Here is a 22,807-nt window from a genome sequence, read left to right on the forward strand (position 1 = left end):
ATAACTGCCATCAACCACAGCAAGTTCTGTCTCACCAGCCTTTGCAGGGGAAATGTCCTCCCTGTCCACTCTTCCTTACCCTGCTCTACAATCCCAGAATTAACAATTACTTCCCCCCATTTAGCCTCTACACAAATCCATCCATTGATTTAGCATTTACTTATAACAGTCCCACTATGTTCTGGGCATTGAGAACTCAACAGAGAACATCAGAGGGAAGAGGGGTGAGCAGGGCATGAGAAGGTCTGTGGGAAGAGAGCTCCAGGCACGGGGCTAATGAGTGAAAGGCCGAGGACACATCATGTTGGGCATCGTCCAGGAACAGCTAGGAGGCCCCTGTGGCTGCTGCAGAGTAAACAGGATGGAGGAGAACATGATCAAGCAGAAAGGGGGAGGGCAGGTTGCAGTGATGCACGCAGGACCTTGGAGGCCACCGAGGACTTGGTGCTGAGATGGGAAACCACTAGGAGTTGGAAGCAAAAAGGCCCGAGAAGCTAAATAAGCTCCAACAGGCTCATGCTGTCTATGGGGTCAGCCAGTGACAGGAAGCAGGCACAGGAGCAGGAAGAAGAGCTGAAACTCCTGCAGAGGCAGCAGAGCTATACCAGAGTGGAGCTGGGGAAAGCAAAGGTCTGCCCTGTGCCCTGCGCCCCACATACAGACTGGGTGTAGAGTGAGAAGGAGAGACTGGCATTGGCTTCCACAAGGACAGTGTACACAGGGTACAACACACTTGCATAAAAATGCTTGTTGAAATCTAGCTTCCACTCCCGCCCACTGTGTTAGGCCGTCCACACTGTACCCGGAGCACTCAGTGTGCTGCTCCCACAGTCAGGACTTCAGGACATCTGCTGAACAAGTAAACGATTTTTGCAGCAGAGACAGGACTGAGAACCAAGAGATGAGCCAATCTACCATAATTCCAAAGCTAGCCAATAAGAGCTGGTTATCTGACTTCAGACTCCTGACTCCACACACACAGCCCTCCTGTTGCTCACCCACAACACAACACTGAAGTTCCCTTCCACACCCACTACACCACTGCCCTGCAAGGCCCTCACCAATGTCAGTCTTATCACTCTCCTAGTACTGCCCAGCCAGAATCTGACCAGTCACATCACAGCATCTGGGGACTGTGGGTTCACTGCTCTCACATCACTAAGCAGAGAGCTTCCTTGAAAAAGGCCTAACCTGGTTCCTCTTGGAAAAACTTATAGCTGGATTCTAGACATAAACAAAGGACATTGAGCCTATAGTTCACAATCCTAGAGAAGCTAAGTAATAAAGTGAACCCAAAGAAAAACATATATAGATCTGCCTGAAACTTGGAAGCAGACAAGATCTCCAGGCAAAAGTTGGGAGCATAGGGGTGGGGTGGGGTGGGGTTGGGGGAAGGGGAGAGAGGGAGAGAGAAGGGAGAAGGGAAGGGTTGGGGAGAGCTTGAGGGAGTGGGATGGTTGAGATGGAAGAAGGATGGATATGGAAGCAGGGAAGAAGATATCTTAATAAAGGGAGCCATTTTGGGGTTGGCAAGAGGCTTGGCTCTAGAGAGGTTCCCTGGTGTCCACGGGGATGTCCCCAGCTAGGATCCTGGGCAGTGGAAGAGAGGGTGCCTGAACTGGCCTTTTCCCGTAGTCAGACTGATGACTATCTTGAATATCACCATAGAACCTTTGTCCAGCGACGGATGGAGACAGAGATAGAGACCCACATCGGAGCACTGCACTGAGCTCCCAAGGTCCAGTTGAAGAGCAGAAGGAGAGAGAATATGAGCAAGGAAGTCAGGACCACAAGGGGTTGGTCCACCCACGGAGACAGTGTGCCTGATCTAATGGGAGCTCACCAAATCCAGCTGGACTGGGACTGAGCGAGCATGGGATCAAACTGGACCCCCTGAATGTGGCTGACAATTGGGGCAGACTGAGAAGCCAATGATAATGGCACTGGGATTTGTCTCTGCTGCATGTATTGGCTTTTTGGGATCCTATTCTATTTGGATACATACCTTCCTAAGCCTGGATGGAGTGGGGAAGGCCTTGGACTTCCCACAGGGCAGGGTTCCCTGCCCTCTCTTAGGACTGGAGGGGGAAAGGGGAGAGGGAGGAGAGAGCAGGAGGGAAGTGGGAGGAGGGGAAGAAGTGGACATTTTGATTGATATTATTTATAAAGTAATAAAAAAATCTTCTGAAAAAAAGAAAAGAAAAAGAAAGCCTACAGCTGACAGTGCTGATGAAGGTTTGAACACTACATCCCATAGGCTCAGATATCTGAATACTCAATTTCCAGTTGGTTGTGCTACTTGGAGAGGTTGTGGGGAAGTAAAGCCCAGAGAAGTGAACACAATCAAGCAGGATCTGCATTTGTCCCTGAATCCCTGGCTCTTTTCCCCTTAGATTCTAACCTCCTCAGATGCAGGATTATAAAATACCATCTTATAAACAGTAGGCTTTCTAATAAACGTAAGATGGATGAGGGTTAGCCGATTGGTACTATTCAATATGCTCAAACACCTATGCTATTAGACTTGGATAAATGATCATAAGAGTTGGGAGAGGAGAAAGCAATTAAATATTTTTAGCAAAGACATGAGATGAAGGGTATACAGCAAGGAAATTAATTTTAACAGTCTGCCACCAGTCTTGAGGAAATAACACATGTGACCAGGGGCAATTCCTGCGACCACAACCAGGCAGGGACTGCATCTTTCACTGCTTTCACTGAAAGTTCCCGAGCTTTCACTGAAGTAGAGACTCTCTCTCCACTGGCAGCCATCACACTGGGCAACTCCACAGCACTGGCTCAACCACAGTTATGAATCCGGTTACCTGGGAGCTTTCATTCAGAATCCCTCGAATAGAGGAAACTCTCCAGCTGTGTCTAGACTGCTCCAGCCCAGAGGTGGACTGTTTTGTGGAAAGAGCCAGCAAATAAGTATCTCTGTAAGCCACCCAGTCTCCACAATGACTCAGCACTTCACAAGTAACACACAAATGAAGGGGTACAGTTGTGATTCAATAAGACTTTATTTCTACAAACAGTTAGCCTGTGGGTTCGGCCCACTGGACTCTGTGAACTGCTCTAACCAATGTGCTAAAGCAATAACGGCCAGGGATCCCTTACCCTAGGCCCAGTGCTGCAAACATGCTAAAGCAATAGTGGCCAGGATCCCTTATCATAGGCCCAGTCCCAAGCTACCTTTGATTTTGGAATATCTGCATGGACATAACATAAATATGAAGATTTGTTTATGTTCTGTGCATTTGTTACACACACAACCTGAATGTAATTTATATACTAGCATCCTTTAATTGCCATTCTTACCAAACTTAAGTGGCTATAAAAGTTTATACTTCAATATTTATCTATCTATCTATCTATAGATATAGATATAGATTTTACTTTAATCTATTTGGAATGCACAGATGACTTCGGAAAGACGGTGTGGCAACGGTTCCTTCTTAGAGGACTGTATGGCTGTCACTAAGCACATGAGCTCAGTGTTGGCATCTGAATCCTCTTGGCCATTCTGGGGCTACAAGCAATACTCAGAAGAACTATGCCAAGCAGTGTGTGCCACACTCACACGGCCTTGGCCACCCTCAAGAACAGAACTTATTTGCTTGCTTGCTTCTTACATAATGGACTTCATTATGAGAATACATGCATGTGCATCAGGTATAGTGATCTTTTCTTCCACCCTTTTTTTTTTTTGCTTTTCGAGACAGGGTTTCTCTGTGGCTTTGGAGCCTGTCCTGGAACTAGCTCTGTAGACCAGGCTGGTCTCGAACTCATAGAGATCCACCTGCCTCTGCCTCCCGAGTGCTGCTTCCACCCCATTTTTTTCTGCATCTCCTGACATTGGCATTTTGACTGTGAGCTATGACATAATATCAAGTGTGGAATTGTCCACTGTGGCATTGTTGACCGTGCTCAAAAGCTTCAAACTTTGGAATGTTTCTGACTTAGAAGTTAGGCATCCGCAACTTGCAGTTCTCAAATCCGGGTATGTACCTCAATGTACCACAATGAGAGGCTTTCTTTTCCAATATTGGCCACCAGCTACAGTTCACTAGACAGTATACCTACCTCTTCCAGTCAAGAACTTCAGAGAAAGGCAGAATATAGGAGTCTGCAATGACAACCGGGACACAGCCAGCCTGTAACACATCACTCAGCACTGCCTGCCCCAGCCGAGCTCCTCGAAGGACCACACAAAAAGTAGCCTCCTGCAGCAACAAAAGAGAATGCTGAGGGTTACAAAGACGTCTCTAGCATCACTTACTTGGATGCCTGCACATTATGGCATCTCCCCCAAGGCTAAGCAGTGACAAGGCATCTAGAAACTGCCAAAGGACCTCACACCTGTGAAATAGGAAATGCTCAGCTGGCTGCAGGGTTTCCCACCTTAATTCTTCAGTGCAACCCAAGTGCTACCAGGGCTGGCGTTCTGCACATGTTAAGAGCCAGCATCACAGGCTGCTTCTGGTCAGGTGACCACATGAGGTCCTGGTGTCCATCAGCACCCACGAACTGTGTACACATATGTAGCATGTGGTCTCAATAATGCCTAATCCTGGACCTCAGCACAGCCTGCAATGGGACAGACCCTCTAGAGGGTCCTCATAAGGAAGGTTTGAAATTTCTGTTCTTTCAGTCCCCAAGGCACTTGCATTGTCTGCCTATAGGAGCTATTCATTAACGGTACACAGAGCCTTGAGAAGGCATTAAAATGATAGCTTCTAGAGACAAGACCAACAAAAACGAACTCTCAAAAAAAGCTCTTCCTCACTCACTCTCTCATACCTCTCAATGTATGTGTACAGAGGAAGAACGGGTGCCATGGCACTGCACCCCAAAATGAGATCCTAATTCTCTTACTCCCAGTTTTCCCTGATTTCTGTCTCTTTAGGAGGAAACAAAAGGATGAAAAAAGAAAACATGACCTCATCTTTAAAGTCAGGGAAAAAGCCAGGCAAAGTGACTAATATCTGTAATTGCAGTATTTGGAAAGAGGAGTCAGGAGGATTGTGAGCTTAAATTCAACTTGGGCTACACAGGGAAACCCTGTTTTTAAAAAAATTCTGTGTCCCCCATTTCCCCCATGGTGTAGGAGGTCCTTCTGTCTATGTGTTGCTTTCATTGGTTGAATAAAGAAACTGCCTTGGCCTTTTGATAGGGCAGAACTTAGATAGGCAGGGAAGACAGAACTGAATGCTGGGAGAAAGAGCAGAGTGGGAGAGCTGCCATGGAACTGCCAGGTCAGACATGCTGAATCTTTCCCGGTAAGCCACAACCGCATGGTGATATACAGATTATTAGAAATGGGCTGAATCAAGATGTGAGAGTTAGCCAATAAGAGGCTAGAGATAATAGGCCAGACAGTAATTTAATTAATATAATTTTTGTGTGGTTATTTTGGGTGTAAGCTAGCTGGGCAGCTGGAACAAAAGGGCCTGCTCCCTACAACACCCCCACAGAAAATAAATGTAAATTTGAAAAATAAAATTACATCTTAAAACTGATTTCTTGTAGGCAGAGGTTGCTTGTTTGTTTCCCAACCACTCAGACACAAAAAAATCACACAGAAACTGTATTACAACACTGTTTGGCTAATAGCTTATGCATATTTCTAGCTAACTCTTACATCTTAAATTAACCCATTTCTATTATTTTGTATTTTACCATGAGGTTCATGGTTTACTGGTAAAGTTTCAGGGCATCTGTCTCCTTCAGTAGCTACATGGCGTCTCCCTGACTCTGCCTACTTTCTCTCTATATTTCTGTTTGGATTTCCCACCTGGCTTTACTCTACTAAGCCATGGCTTTTCAGCTTCTTTAATAACCAATGGTAATAAAACATATTCACAGCATACAGAGGGGGATCCCACATCAATTACTGAATCACATGAGTGTACTATTGAGGCTAATGAGATGGCTCAACCAAAAAGACACTGCAGCCAGGCCTGATGACCCAAGTTTGATTCCAGAGATCCACAGAACAGACAGAGCAAACTAACTCCAGTAAAGTTGTCCTCTGATCTCCATGCACTGTACTATGGCATGTGTGTACACATATGTAACACACACACACATGTATATACATGTGCACACTAAATAATCTAATAATATTTTGTTTAAAAATAACATTATAGAAAGGGGAAGGTCAGGGGAAAAAAATGGAAAAGTTAATCTCCCAAATGCCTTTGGACTCAATGCAGGAGAGAAGCTGCTGAGGGGCGAGATGCACAAGGCACTTGGGCCACAAGTGGGCAGCTTGCATACCCAAGAAGCCATGGCTAGATGTGGGCACATGCCGACAGTTCTTCCTGTCCAGACAAAGGTTTCTACAGACACTGCTGCATCCCCACCATTATTAGCCAGAAACTCGGGAGGAAGATAGCATTTCTCAAGAGAACCTTTTAACAATCTCAAATGGGCCAGCTCCCTGGCTATTTAAAAAATTAATAAATACGTGAATACTAAAAAGATGACCTCACTTCCTTGATAGCTCTCCTTGAACTAACATGCCTCAACTTTAAATGCTCACATGAGCAAAGCTCTGATTCTCCTTTCCCAGCCCTCTATGCCCTGGAATGTCAAATAGTCTGCCAATAAACCGCCCCCAAAGGACTACTTTACCTTGTAATTATGGAAGAACACACCCATGATGGAGGTGAGGGGTATGCTGTGGGTGACAAAATATCCCAAAGCCACAGCAATAAGAACAGGCCTGGATGCTCAGAGACAGCCAACTGTGGCCCTGTGGGCTGTTATGGCTCAGAGATGTAACTGGCCACCTTACAGAAGGTCACTTCTCCGGACCATGAACACAAGAGTAAGAGCAAGACACATCTGTGTGCTTTGCCTATACAGCTTCTTAGAAATCAAGAAGATTTTTGTTTTCAAAGTATAATGGGTATCTGAAAGGATTATTAACCCTTACAGATCAACTGGCCCCACACAACATAAACACACCATCCACTCAAGGTCCTAATGGTCTATACCTCTAGCAAGGAGCCGCATCTTTTCCCCTTGGGTACTACGGCAGTTACTTATGGAAAACAGCTCTGGTACTGGGGTCAGTTTTACTCCACAGCAGCAACCTGTCCTGCGCTTGGCAAGGTCTTGAGTGGCACTCACCTGCAGTACTTGGGGGTAGTCAAAGACGTGGTGCTGGTGGCAGCGCTTGCGGACAGAAAGGACGCCCTCCGAGAGATTGGTGCATTTGTCTAGGACCAACACTGACTCTTTGTGTTTGGCCTGAAGGGCTTCTAGGTCTTCTCTGTACTCAGGATGGATGGCCATCTGAGAGGACAGCAGGAAGTACCGCCGGGGACTACAGGGGAAGAAAAGGTCACCTGGGATCAATCACTGGTCAGTCGGGTCACACAAAACTTAACACTGAACTTCCTGCAACAGGTATTTGCCGGCCAGTCTCAACATCCACCACCTAGTTTTAAAATTATATGAGGCACATTACTAGATAGTAAAAACATTATGCACTCTATAAAAAATACTTGCATGCAGAAATATAATGCCATAAAATGCTTCTTTAGGCAAATCTCTTCTTTTTCTATTTTTTTCTTTTTGTTGTTTTACACAGGTCTATGTAATTCCTGGCTTGACTAGAACTTGCTGTTTAGACCAGACTGGCCTCAATCTCACAGACACCTACCTGCTTCTGCCTCCTGAGTGCTGTGATTAAAAGCATATGCTACTATGTCCAGCAGAAACAGTTGCTAACATTGTGAAAGTGATGTGGGAGTGTCATATATCAATCTGTTGATTTCATTGGTTAAGCAATAAAGAAACTGCTTGGCCCTGATAGGTTAAAATATATGTGGGAGGAGTAAACAGAACAGAATGCTGGGAGGAAGAGGAAGTGAGCTGAGAGACGCCATGCTCCCCTCTCCAGGACAGAGGCGATAGCTCTGCTCTCTGAGGCAGATGTATGAAGCTCAGACCCAGGATGGACGTAGGCTAGAATCTTCCCGGTAAGCGCACCTAGCGGTGCTACACAGATGATTAGAAAAGGGCTAAATTAATATGTGAGAATTAGCCTAGAAGAGGCTAGATAGAAATGGGCCAAGCAGTGTTTAAAAGAATACAGTGTCCGTGTAATTATTTCGAGGTATAAGCTAGCCTTGCGGGAGCCAGGCGGGACAAAAAGCAGCCCCGCCGCTCCTATTACAACACTGAAAGAATGGTCATGGCATGTTAAGCCTACAGAGTGTGCTATAAACACAGAAATGTATAAACAGAGAGAAGACAGGCTAAGTACTTGAACAGAACGACAAAAAGTTATGCTTTATTAAACCTGAGTCTGAGGTCTGAGGAGAAACTGAACGCTGGCTGCATCCTTCAAAAAGGGAAAGACATAGCCCCCCTGCTAGGCTGCAGTGTCAAACAGTACCCCATGCTATGGAGGGACTCTAGGACACTTCCATTCCCAAGGCTATATGGGCAGGAGGGGAAGCTAAAAATCAGAGATGGGGGCGGGGGCACACTTACCACATCACAGAGCACATCTCAGCACATGCATGGCAAGTATCCAAAGAAAACAAAATAAAGACAGACACCAAAGGCCCAGTGATATGCAGGTGTCCAAAGACACAGACCTGTGAGCACAAGGGGCACGTGTTGCATGTCCCACATACTCAAGAGGCTGAGGCAGGACGTGACTGATCATGGGGCTTCAAGCTCATCAACAGATTAGTCCATGTATAGAGTTATAATTTATGAATGATACAGTTAGATTACTTAGTGGGTAAAGGTGCTTGCTACCAAGCCCGATGACCTGAGCTCAGTCCTTGGTGGAAAGAGAGAACTAACTCTCATTAAATGCCCTCTTATTGCTGCATGTACACTGTGGTGTACACATGTACATACACAGACACACACACACGCAAATAAGCATAAAAAAGTTAATAATTTGGTGGGCTCCTGGGAGGCTGTAGAAATGTTGGAGGAGGACCCCACTGGGTGAAGCATGTGGCTGTGGCAAGCTTGAAGCATGTGTTCTGTCTCTGGCCCTTCCTCTTTCTGCGGGCTCTCCTGGCTGCTACGGGATAAGCAGTTTAATTCCACCATATGCCCAAGCCACCACAGCGTCCTGCCTCATCAGAGACCCCAAAATGACTGGGCCAAGTATAAACTAAGGCCTCTGAAACCATGAGCTATCCCCTCCCCATAGCAAACAAGACTGGACAGTTAGAATGGCTGTAAGGATACTACCGCCTAGGAGAAGTGGGAGACTAGACAGTGACTCCTGCCTGAAAAGCAAGACTCCTAGAGTATAGAGCAGGTAGGACACAGGGAAGGGGCTCCATAGGCTAGGAGATCGCTACCAATGAGAGGCTCGTCTAAGAAATATTCCTAACACATATAAAGCAGGTTCTGAGAAAATGAACACCCCTGCCCGTTTACCCTGAAAAACAGGGCAGAGCTACACATATCCTACCCAAACTGGTAAAGTCGGGGAAACTAGAGCTGTGTTTTACACCCAGGTTCATAAAGCCTACAGCCCCATGAATGCGTCTGTTCTAACTGGAGAGAGCCTTAGCCATAAACCCATAGCCAAAGAAAATTCTCAGCAACTCAGGTCCAAGTCTACTTCAGTTGAATGAAGACATACAGAACAGAGAATCACAATGTCTAGACACTGAGGATCATGGGAGCCAGAAGGGAGCTGCAACTGTGGAAGGCCAGAACCAGGCTGGCCCTGCAGTGCTGGATGGAGCTGGAGCCGAGTGTGGCCGTACACACTGGTAATCCCATAGCTACAAGCTAAGGCAGAAAGGTGGCATGCTTGAGGCCAGCTTGAACTACACAGTAAAACCTGTGTATAAATAGAGGGCTGGAGGGCAGGAGGCTCAGGCAGTAAAGTGCTTGCCAACAAGCACGAGGGCCTAGGTTCAGCCCCCAGCATCCCAGAGTTGGGGAGGTGGAGACAAGAGGATCCCTGGGGCTTGCTGGTCGGCCAGGCTAGCATAATTAATGACTCCAGGTCAATGAGAGAGCGCTCAACGGAAGTGGACATCCTCCTTGAGGATGATACCAAGCATCCCTCTGGCACACGTGCATACACGTGCATGCAAGCCCACACAAAGACACATACACGTGCACAGTGCTACACAGATTCAGAAATCAGCAGATGTTACTATGTGGTTCTCAAAGGAAGCTAACCGAAGACCCAGGGCTGAATTCCACTGCTTCACTGTTTGAGAGCTCCACACACTGCGTCTACACCCCCGGTCCTGCCCAGTACAAGTGTGCAGATGTAAACAGGATTCTAAACAGGCTCCCCTGCCTGCATACTGGCTCTCTTTGGCCCATCGGAGAGCTGACAAACTATGCCCAGTTTAGTTTTAACCAAGTGAAAGTTTCAGGTAGATTTGTTTTTTCTTCTGAGGGCTCAAGTGAGCTGTGACTCATGTTTCCTCCCAGCCCCACTGGTCTCAAAGCTGAAGTCAAATCGTGCTGAGAACGTGATGTCGCCCTCAAAAACAAGGCTTGTAAACTCCAGATTTAGCTCCTCTTAGAAGGAAAATGATAAGAATTCCAGCTAGGCCCACCACGGCTGTGAGAAGCTGTGAGAAGCAGCTATCAATAGCAACAACTTTGAGCTTCCCATTGAAAAAGCACTGGGAGGGCTTTAAAATAAAAATGAAAAACAGCATTGCTATGCTGAGTAGCCCTTAGAAGACGTGGGAATTCCCTGAGAAACACCTCTCACAGAGGGCAGGACCCCTCCCTGTCTTCCCTGGGGCCCTGAGAGGCTGAGGAGGCCAAAGCCTGTCTTCACCTTTAGTCTTTGGAGGGCAGAAGAGGAGTGTCTTTTATAAAAATAACATTCCATTGTAAGGTACAGCTTCAAGGTGGCCAGGGAGAAAGGGTCCTGTCCCACGAGCACTTGGCTTTTGGGTGCTATGAAGACAGTGGAGTCTCTCACAGGCTACTGAACCACATAATTTTAAAACTAATTGCAGCCTCAAGTGATCTCAAATTCCATGTAGTCATACATAAAAACCAGAAAGACTATGACTAGGAAAATACCACAGACAGCGCAATTTAAGTCTCTGAAGTCAATCATCTGAAGGTGGTCTCTGCACTTAGTGCTTGCCCACCTTTGGGCTTCAGTGCTTTTACCCCTGGATTAAATCTCGCGGGAATGACAGTCTTAAGCCACTAGGACACGAGGTAGGTCACAGTTTAGGAAAACTGCACCACACAGACAGGCCCATGGGTGCCCAGCAGTTCTCGCGTGCTCACATCTGGGCCCAGGCTTCTCACATTTCTGGGCCGCAGCCTTGATGACGTCTGTTGTGGTGGCTGTCCTGTGCAGACGGGTTAGCATGGCAGGTCTGCCGCCGTCCTGTCAGGAACTTGGATGGGGGACAGTTCCCATCACCCACAGAACTGGTAAGAGAGGTTCACTGTGCCCAAAGCGTGCAAACAGGACAGTTGGTGCAGGCAGGGCCAGCCTATCTTATGCTACAGCAGTGTGCCAAACTGAAGATCCTGGATACAGGACAAACTGGCTTGCCCCACAGGAACCAACAAGCCTTGAGACAGCTGCGGAACAGTTTCCCTATCCTCTAAATTCTCTTTGAGAATTGTTTGCAAAGAGCTGGGGATCACACAAGTGCCTGTAATCCTAGCACTTGGGAGGCAGAGCTGAAAGAACTGCCACAGGTTCAAGGCTCTTCTGGTCTACAAAGTGAGTTCCAGGCCAGTCTGAACTACAGAATAAGAGCCTCTCTTAAAAGAACGATCTCTGAAGTGTGTGTGGAGGCCCACACCTGTAACTCCAGCAGGTGAGGCAAAGACAAGATTACAAATTTAAGGCTAGCCTGGACTACATTGTGAGACTGCCTCAAAAAAAAGGGGGGGGAAATAAAATAACAGGGGCTAGGAATGTGGTGTAGGTCTGTGAAGAATTTGTCTAGCACAGACAAGGCCTTGGATTCAATCCCAAACTCTAAAAGAGAAAAAAAAGCAAAGAATTTCTTTAATATTTTCATTTTGACAACAAAAAATTAATATAAGAATAATTTTATTTTGTTCATATTTAGTGATGAATATTCATTTTTAAAAATGCCTGGTACATTTTAAAAAATCCTAACAAAATTCATGATGAAATTTAATTCCCATTGTGAAAATCAAAGAAGGTAGAAACGTCATCAACTGTGCTTCCAGAGGTGAGATCTCTGGAAGGTGCTTACAATGAAAAGAGGCCACGAGGGGGAGCGCTAACCCAGGGGGCTTCCTTCTGTTGAATAAGGTCTGGATAGGAAAGTCTATCTCACCATGTGATGCCCAGCACCACCTGGGTGCCCTGCAGAGTACTCCCCAGCAAGGCCTTGCAAGCAAAGCTGCTTGTCCTGAACACCCCAGCCCTTAAATTATGATAATAGCTAAGTCTTTATGCTTTACAAATCAGTCTGTCCTACTCAGAGCCACAGGAAATGTGCAAGTCTGTATTTCATGAGATAAAGAAAGGCAGCCTTAAACACAAGTCACAGAAGCATACGTAAGAGCCGCACACGGGAACACTGCATACCGTTATGTTCTCTGTGCTCAGGATGTGGGGTGCTAGGAACCAGGCCCAAAGTTATGCCTGCACCCGACAAGCACTCAGAGCTGAGCGACACCAACAGGCACAGACAAGATTTTTAAGCTTCACTACCACTTGGAATTTTTCCTAATAACTTTTGGGAAAACTGTGGATCATGCATTTGTATGAGACGGAGATGCAAGTGCCCGTTGGGGTTAGAAGAGGCACCTGGCCCTTGCAGGTGGAGTTAGAATCAGTAATGAGCTGTCTAATGTGGGTGCTGAGAGGAAACGCAGGTCCTCCGCAAAAACGGTGTGCACTCTTCAGCACTGACATCTCTCCAGACCCAGTGTTGTAAATTATATTTAGTTAAGTTGTGCTGTATCAAAAGTAACAAAATGTAAGGGCTTTGAGTAGCCAGGGAAACCTTGAAAATGTCACAAAGTTGGAGAACTCAATTTACCTACATCAAAATGTTTCACAAAGCTACAGTAACTGAGCCGGTGAGGGACTTCCTTCCACAAGGACAGACACATGATGATGATGGGGGCAGAATCAAAACATAAACCAGTCTCTTTTGGCCAGTGAAGCTCAACAGGACTCAGAATACAGAAGTGGGGCTGAGACAACTGGCTATGTACAAGCAGGAGAACAGATGTGGCCCCTACCTCACACAGAACACTCAAAACTCTTCAAAGGGAACATTCGTGTAAATCTAGCATAAGCTTGATTCGGCAATGATCTCTCTTTTTAATATTGACATTTTCACCAAAAGTACAAGCAATCTAAACAAAAATCCGATAAACTGGGGGCTGGGAGCCATCCAGACAGGAAAGGCTTGCTGTGAGAGCATGGGGACCTGAGCTCCACACCTAGCACACAAGACACTGAAATTCTAGAGGCTCACGGGCCAGCCAGTCTCCACGAACTGGTGAGCTCCAGATTCGACGCAAGACCCTGTCTCACCACTGTCTCAAATACTAAGACACACACACAAATGCTGCTCCCCAACCCAAGAGAGAGAGAGAGAGAAATTAGACTTCATTAAAAGTAGAACCTTTTGTACCTCAAAGGTCACTACCAAGAAAGTGGAAAAGCAGCCTATAGAAGAGGAGAGAATATTTGCAAATCACATACCCAGTGAGGCCCCATGCCTGAACTCCATAAAAATTGTTAAAATTCTACAATAGGCAGCAATTCAATTTAAAATGAGCAAATAATATGAACAGGCATTTATCCAAATAAGCACAAGGAAAAGCTATGCAAGGGGAGGGATCACCGGGGAAACGCAAAGGAAAGCAACAGAGAGACAATGCCCCACATGCCCTAGGATGGCCGCGATGGAAAGCACAGGTAATGACGCACCATGAAGACAAGGAGGACTGGAAACTTTATACAGCACTGGCTGGCCAGTGCACACAGTGTTGTAGCCTTTGGGAGCAGGTCTGGTGTTTCCTCTACAAGAGAATTACTCTATGGCTCAACAATGCCACTCCTCGATAGGAAGCCAAGGGAACTGAAAAGACAGGCTTCCACAAAAGCCTGCACTTGAAGGCTCACAGCAGCATGTTTTCAATACAGCTAAATATTAGAAATAATCGTGATTGCCATCCATTGATGACTGGGTGAACCAAACATGGTGCGGACACACAAGAAACAGCCAACACGTGGAGAAGTTAAGTGTCTGCTCCATGCTACAGCTTGAGGAAAGTGTGAAAACACACTCAGTAGAGGAAGATGGACACAAGCCTGATCACACCAGCATGAAGTGTCCAGAGTAGAGCCAGAGACAGGAAAGAGGCTAGCAGATGCTGCCCTGAGCAGAGGTGACAACTGGCTGCTGCTGACTGTATTTGGAGAGTGATAAAATGTTCTATTTAGACAGCAGCATTGATGAGAACTACACAATCCTGAATAAGCTACAACCTCCCTGCCCCAGGATTTTACACTTTAAACACTGGTTTGCAGTTTGTGAGTTACTATCAACTTAAAGGCAATGAAGTCACACCCGGGAGCCCCCAGGACGACCCTGTGCTGCTGTGCACAGACCATGCAGCCTTGCTTTGCCGTGCAGAGGGCTAAGGGAAAGCACATGGAGCTGAACAGGGCTTGGCATCGTGTCCAAACATTTGCTAAAGAAATGCTGTAGATACTTCAGAGCTTGGTTGGCTCCAGGCCACGGAATGAAACATGCAGGAAGGTGCTGTCTTCTCCTGGGGAGTGAGTGTACATGGGCTTGTCAGAGTCCACACAGACTTCTGAGTCTTGTATGCTCAGAGAATGGGCCTAATGTTCTCTGAGTGAACTAGTGCCTTGAGACTCATTTCTATCAAACTGTGGGCTGGTCCCAAGTGATACCTGATAGGACATTCTGTGTGCTGTCATTTCACCCCTGCAAGCAAAGGATGCCCCCGTCATCATCATGTCTGTTTAAAACTCGCAGAGCTCCCACCAGGAAACAACTTCGAAACAGTCTCCAGGAAAGAATGGGTTATGTGCATGCAACCAGACCTTTCCCCTTATGCCACATATGAAAATATGAGCCAACTAAATGTCAAGCCCACTACGGTGGTTAAAGAGCAGACCTGGCCTGTACTCCATCGCACTGACAAAATCCAAAGACCAAACAGGACAGGCTTGCCAAGAGTCGTGCCACTGCCCAAGCATCACCCTAGGGAAGGGAAGCCTGCAGTGGGAACAGAATACAGGGGGTCTGGTCCAGGGAAAAGAAGCTGTGGCCCACCCTTCCCCAACTAAGCAGTTTCAAGCTGAAACCTACAGGATGAGCAGGGCTTAGACTGATAGAGCTAAGGAGAAAGAGTGTTGGGCGGGGCTCAGGAGATGGCTTGGCTGGCTCATACACTCCCTGCTATACAAGCTTCACGACCTGAGTTCAGATCCCCAGGGACACCATAGAAAGCCAGACAAGGAGCACATGTCTGGAGTACAGCCAGGGTGGTGGGCTGGGAGGTGGGAGGAACTGAGGGATAGAGACAGGAAGAATTTGAAGCTCATTGACTAATCAGCCTCGCCATATTGATGAGCTCTGGTTCAATGAGAAACCCTGCCTTAAAAAGCAAAAAGTGGAGAGCAATAGAGAACAGATACCTGAGGGTCATCTTTGCCTACACACACACACACATGCACACAACACACACACACACACGTGCACAACATACACGTGTACACAACACACACTCACAGATAAGAGTTTAGAGAATAACAGGAAGAACAAAACCTGTTGTAAAAAAACTGAAGGGTATGCAGTTTGAGAGAGGACCTGCAAGGAAGACAGTGGCCAGACACCAGACAGCTGGGACAGGCATTCAGGAAAGTATGGCTTTATCTGGCAGGCACTGGAAGGGCAAGACCAAGCTGGATAGTAGGGATACCAGAGTCGGGTTCACAAAGCAGGAAGTCACTTAGCATCCCAAGGGAGATGGCAGTGGGCTGGTACAGGCAGATCCAGGGGAGAGGGACCAGATAGATCCAAGGGACATTTCTCACATGACAGACTTGCTAATTTGCTGTGTATGGTGCATGCTGCGGGGGGGGGGGGTTGAGGGGGCAGGGATTCACCTTACCCTGGAGCTTTCTCTGGGAGAACCACTTCAGTTGACAGTGGGCTGAAGACAGGAATGCTGACATCATAGCCCTGCCGGTAAGTCCAGGTAGAAAAGCCGCCACCAGCCAACAGTGCCCTGCAGAGAAATGAGTTTGGTAAACATTGAGAAAAAAAGGTCTTCGTGATAAACACCATGGGAAGGGAGGGCAAGGACTGAGGATTAATAAACACGACAGATAATGTAGGAGACCCTGTGCTTGAGAAGCACTGACCCAACCCTAACTCACAGTGCCCCACCCAGGCGTCAGCTGCTTTCCATCAACTAACAAGAGCCCTCCTCCACTGCCTAAAATCTTTCCTTACTTCCAAAAAATTCAACTACACTTTTATTTTTTGGTGTATGTTGTATAGATGTGTGTGCACGTGTGCATTTACCACAGTACATGTGTAGAGGTGAGGGTACAAGTTGTGAGTCTGTGCTCTCCATTCACCATGTGTGTTCCAGGACAGAATTCAGTCTTCACACTTGGTGGAAGCCTCCCTTACTACTGAGCTACCCTGTCAGCCCTGTGCTGCCTCCTTTGGACCCTGCTCACCTCCCTGGAAATCCTTATCCTTTTAAAAAAATTTATTTTATTATTTTTTTAATGTGTATGAGTGTTTTGCCTGCATGTGTGCCTGTGGAGGCCAGAAGATGGTATGGGCTCTCCTCAGATTAGAGTTATATAGACAGTTGTGAGCAGCTATGTGGGTGCTGGCAATCAAATCCAGATCCTCTGGACGAGCAGCCAGTCCTCTTAACCACTGAGCCAGCTCTCCAGTCCCCACTTTATTCTCAACACATCCACAGCATCAGGGGTAGCAAAAGGTCTATAGGAAGACTGGGCAACCATTTCTCACCTCCTCCTGGAATCCCTCAAGACTACAGACAAGAAAAGCAATGGTAGCCAGCAGGTACCACATGTCACAGTACCTCAGTCCAGACTCTCCAGTCCCTGGACCAAACAGCTCTCCTTCTGCCATACCAGGGCTGTGTCACTCACACAGCCTCCACCAGCTGCCACTGTCCCTGCCTGGTCTTATTAACCATCCCCTAATTGGGAAACAGAGATGGGTTGTGCACTAGAGCCTCTCTTGGCGTCTGTGGGCACCACCATGCCTCCGCCCTAATTAGAAAATACCAACCACATTGTTTTAACTGGATCCAGCAAGTGCCACGATGACACTTCATCAGACAGAGGAGCAGGTGTGGGTCACACCAGCCTCAGCTGTGCTTCTGTCCCAGGGCCCCAAGTCATCAAAAGCACTTTCTGGGGCGATTTTGCTAGTGGCACACACCTTGGAGTTTGAGCACAATGTCTGAACTAAGAAAACCACGTTTTCTTTTCAATACTAATTGTTACCAATCCCCTCTGCACAACTTATATTCCCTTCTAATGTGGCCAGCCTACGTTCAGAAGTGTTCAAACCACCCCTGGAAACCCCATTCTGTTTGCTTAAGTACTCTGAAACCAAGAACTGTCAAGAGGAGTAGTAAGCAGACTTGGAACCTCTCCAGCCTCCTGTCTGCTTCTAAGATGATGACATCCTCAGTACCAACACACACTCCGGTGTTTTCCTGATCACCCTGCAATACTGCATCCATCCAACATAAACTTGGATGGGTTCCGTGGCTGTGACAGCAAGCAGACCCTGCAGGCTCCAGGACTGCTGTGCAGAGAAACAGACGTGGGCACTAGACAGGCACCAGGCAGTACAGTAAGTCAGCATTGTGGGTGACTAGGCTGTTACTGTCCACTTACAGGGAGCAGCGATGCAGAGCATGCATCCTTTCTCACATCAACCTTCATTATTATTCTGTTATTCTGTCCTGTGGTCCCAAACGCATTATTATGATGCAGAGACGTGGGGCAGGTGTGCAGATACAGCAGAGAAGTGTACACACACACACACACACACACACACACACACACACACACAGAGGCCATCTCTGAAAGAACTGTGATGACAGGAGGTCCAAATGTCCCGAGGATCCTCCCCTGTAAAGCCCAGCCTCTTCAGCCCAGCTCCCCTGGCGCTGGAACAGACAGAGCACCACCTGCCCTCACTTCACAGGACACGTTTCACACGGACTGCAGAGAGAGTTTCTGTTTTCCCATCACAGATCCTCAAGCTGGAGCGAGTTCCACAAGAGATGGAATCAAAAGCTTTAGGTCAAGAAGTCTGAGTTAATGATCCTGCCCATGGCAGGCCAAGGGGTCAAAGGGAAGGTCCCCAGGGGCTAACCAGATATTCCTCCTCTGTCCCCCATGCTGAGCCTTGCTCCCACCACCCTCCTGACTCCCATCCACACAAGCAGCTACAGACAGCCTCCTACTGCTGAGCACTCACAGAGCCAAACACAGGTGCCTATCAGTTTATCAATTTATTTAAACAAGTATTGTTGAGAAGGTGGCGGCATGGCACATGCCTTTAATTCCAGCACCAGAGAGGCAGAGACTGATGGATCTCAGTGAGCTCGAAGCCAGCCTGGTCTCCTTAGTGATACTATCTCAAAAACTGTGTGTCTGCTTTGTTTAAGCAACAATTAAAAAGAAATATTGTTGAACAGAGCATGTCCTGCATGCCTGCAATCTCAGTTAAGAAACCTGCAGCTGCAGATTTTGAGTCTGAGGCTAGTCTGTACCAAAGAGAGAGGAGGCGTCTCAAAACCACCACCAAATACTATATGGCTGGAGAGATGACTCTGCAGTTAGGAGTGCTTACTGCTCTTACAGCAGACCAGGGCTCGCGGCCCAGTATCCACAACTGCCAGTAACTCCAGTTCCAAGGGATCCCACACCCTCAGGCCTCCAAGGGAACCTACACACATGAGGTGCACACAAACTCATGCGGGCACATACAAATACACTAAATATAAACATTTTTCTAAGTACTGTTGATATTTTAGGTATGATACTAGTGTTATAGTTAATACAGAGACCTACACAGGAATGTTTGCACAGGGAATGGGATGAGGTCTGGAATTTGCTTCTAGATAATTGGGGAAGGAGACCATTCAGAATAGATGGACCAAGACTGGCCAGGAGGCTGACAGTGGGGGTACAGAGTTCACTATGCTATAACCCTCTTCTCTTGTGTAGGATTAAAGTTTCCCTAACAAGTTCAAATAAATGAATATATACACCCACACCACAGCAGAAATATGTACAAGACAGATTCAAAAAAAGGCTAATGAAAATCCAAGGTAGTGATATTCTAGAATATACCTAAGAAAATAAACATTAGTTAAGCATTAAAGAGGTCTAATATGCTCCCACTAAAGTTAAACTTAATGTGTGTGTGCCTGCATGAGTGTATATGTGTGTGCATGCATATGTGTTGTGCTGTGTGTGTAAACTCGGGGGGGGGGGCAAAGGACTAGAAAAACAGAATAGATTTTTAATGAGGAATTTTCTAGATTGGCATGTGGACATGTCTGGGGGAAGAAGAGGTTATCTTAACTATCCTATTTATTTGGGAAGACCCAGGCACCAAGTAGGAGCACACTATTATTCCCTGTGTGGGGGTGTGGACTGTACAAGAGCAGAGTGAGCATGCGCCATTGTCACTCTGTTCTTCACTGAGGATGTGACTAGCTGCTTCACATTCTGCTTGGTGTCTGTGCAAGGACAGGCTGAAGACAACCCCATGTGGTTCAACTCTCGTGCAAAGTACCTTTGCGTTATGTGTACTGTTCCTAAAAGTTCTAAGAAAAACAGAAAACATTTAAGCAGCATAAATGGTATGTTTGGAGTTTGGACTACAGCTCAGTGGTAGAGTACTTGCTTAGCATGCTGAAGGCCCTGGATTCTAATTCATTTCAAATCCTTGCACTTCTTTCAGCAAGATACCATATAAGCAGACAGGCAATGGTGGTGCACGCCTTTAATCCCAGCACTAGGGAGACGGAGGCAGGTGAATCTTTGTGAGTTCAAGGCCAGCCTGGTCTACAGAGTGAGTTCCAGGAGAGCCAGGGATACACAGAAAAACAAAACAAAATATCATATAAGCAAGCACATTCATGAGTTCAGACTTCAAGGATCTAATCCAGCACACCTGCCTTCTAGTTACAGAACAGCTACATCTGATGCTATCCTCCACTTTTCCAAACACACAAGCAAGGACAGAGGACAAAGACTTAAAAACAAGCCTATGACTCCTCCCACACAGAAGCTACCAAGGCATCAAAGTGAAAAGTACTGCAGCCAAGACAGAGCCAACTACATGCTGATGAAAACAATTTTACCTTCTAGTCCTAACACCCAGGTATCAACTACTAAAACCCCAACATTCTCCTGCCCACTTGGAACCTTCCCACATTTAACACTTGATTAAAGAGAAAAATCAGTCACACATGCAGAGCATACAGCAAGATGCCAAAAAAAAAAAAAAGTGAAGTGTCCCATTGGACACAGTGGCAGCCATACTGCCCCCTGTTGTCCACGGGGCTCTCTATCCCTGTGTGGTCACACTGCCCCCTGTTGTCCACGGGGCTCTCTATCCCTGTGTGGTCACACTGCCCCCTGTTGTCCACGGGGCTCTCTATCCCTGTGTGGTCACACTGCCCCCTGTTGTCCACGGGGCTCTCTATCCCTGTGTGGCAGCCACACTGCCCCCTGTTGTCCACGGGGCTCTCTACATTATTATGCATCTAGTAATCATCCTATTACCAGACAAAACCTCAAAACTGACTTCAGATAGCCACTTGAAGCACAGAATGTTGAGATCAGCCATCTGGGCAGACACATGACACAGTGTATATTTCCACGGATGACAATGTTAGCCTCTAGGAACACAGCTGGTCTCAGGAAGAGACCTCTGTCGGCAACACTGATCCCAGATTCCGCACCATGTAACGAGACTGGGATAAATGAATCTGCCCACACTCCTGTAGACACCTGCAACCTGAACACTGTCCTGAGTAGTAGCTCTGTTTTCCTCAGAGCTGTGAACCAAACACTAACAGAAGGGATAAAACCAGCACCTCATCCTGGAACTTTCAGGAGCCGCGGGCTAAAGTGAGTAACAGGGATACTAACATGAAAGGGCAGGGGAATGTCACGAGTGCTCCCACAGTCAAGAGCACCGGCCACCTCTCCCTGCTTCTGCCTATTTGGGCGGCTTTGCCAGAAAGGAGGGAACAAAGGAGAGGTGAGGTGGGAAGAAAATGGGGAGAAGGAACTGGCTGATCAAATCACCGGCAATGATGCCATGAGCACCCTGCCTGCCCTCACGATACAGGCTTCGGGTACCTTTACACATCCACTCCTCTCTCCTCAGAAGCTACAGAACCACTTTTGGCAAATGAGCCCCAATTCAGAAAGCATGGACAGACATGGACAGACACCATTATCCTGAACCTAACTGGGCTGGATACTACACTTGAAACTAACGCTAGCTCAGACTAGGAAAGCAAGATAGTTCTTAGAGCTGTCCACGACCTCAGCTCCAGTGTGCCCACAGGTTTAAACAGCTTCCTCATTTCTGGCTTGACGGAAATGCCCCTGAGAATTTTCTAGTTTAATAAGCAATTGTGATCATAAAATATATCCCAGCAGGTTCAGGAACCTAATTCCTTTCTTATTTATTGATTCATTGTAAGACAGCTTTTTCCCTGTGTAGCCCTGCTGTCCTGGAAGAAGCCTCAAACTTGCAGATCTACCTGCCTCTGCCTCACAAGTGCTGGGCTTAAAGGTGCATGCCACCACACCTGTACCTAGGAATCTAATTTCATGGATATAAATGATTCCAATTTAACTTATCTAATCCTCAGAAATCCATCATGGGACAGCCTCCCAAATGCTCACCTGTCTCTGGGGACATCCAGGGCAGTGTTGTAATCTGGGGGACCTCCAGGCAACATGTTGAACAGCAGGTGATTTGTTCCTCGATCCCACCTATGGAGAAAGCAAACAACTAAGAGAATCCACACTTCAACCAGGAAGAAATGAGTGCTTGACTCTGGAGCACTGTGCAAACAGCCCAAGCCTGCAACAGCGCCACCTGCTGGGACACAGGTGTAAGCAGCCACAACAGCAAGGCCTAGCAGGTGCAAAGAAACTTCTGAAAACCCAAAGGGACAACAGACTAAAAAATAAGAAAGATGTATACTCCCAGCTCATCTGCTACACCACCATTTCTGATCATTTAACATAAAAAAAACCAAAAACCTGAAACCCACCTAAATGCTCAAGAAGCAAAAGTAGGGCTGGAGGGATGGCTCAGTGGCTAAGAACATTGGTTGCTCTTCCAGAGGACCCAGGTTCTAATCCTAGCACTCACATGATGGCTCACAACCTTCTATAACTCCAGTTCCAGGGGATTCAATGCTCTCCTCCGGCCTGTGAGGACACCAGGAATACACGTGGTACAGATACACATGCAGGCAGAACATTATATACATTTAAATAAATAAAAATCTAAAAGAAACAAAAATAAACAGGCTATAGGTGGCTGATTAAATATATTACAGAATATCCATACAATGGAATGGTACACAACCTTCAAAATTATACTAAAAAGGATGTGAAGGGCCAGAAAGATGACTCACTCAGTACAGTGTTTGCTGTACAAGCATGAGGACCTGAGTCCGATTCTCAGCACCCATAGAGAAGTCAGGTGCAGAGGAGCGTGCCTGTAACCCC

At 46.8% G+C, this 22,807-nt stretch overlaps 1 protein-coding gene across 1 annotated transcript in view; it reads right to left on the reverse strand.

Annotated features, from left to right (window-relative positions):
* Ext2 (exostosin glycosyltransferase 2) overlaps positions 1-22,807 on the reverse strand; it is a 142,732-nt gene that overhangs the window by 110,866 nt on the left and 9,059 nt on the right. Inside the window, exons 3-6 of the mRNA XM_075961491.1 lie at positions 21,971-22,060; positions 16,141-16,257; positions 7,141-7,336; positions 4,087-4,226 (exon numbers count right to left, since the gene is read on the reverse strand). Of these exons, the coding sequence (XP_075817606.1) occupies positions 4,087-4,226; positions 7,141-7,336; positions 16,141-16,257; positions 21,971-22,060 (543 nt within the window). The remainder of the gene's footprint in view (positions 1-4,086; positions 4,227-7,140; positions 7,337-16,140; positions 16,258-21,970; positions 22,061-22,807) is intronic.

Source organism: Microtus pennsylvanicus, chromosome 2 (assembly GCF_037038515.1).
Source record: "Microtus pennsylvanicus isolate mMicPen1 chromosome 2, mMicPen1.hap1, whole genome shotgun sequence".
NCBI lineage: Eukaryota > Metazoa > Chordata > Mammalia > Rodentia > Cricetidae > Microtus > Microtus pennsylvanicus.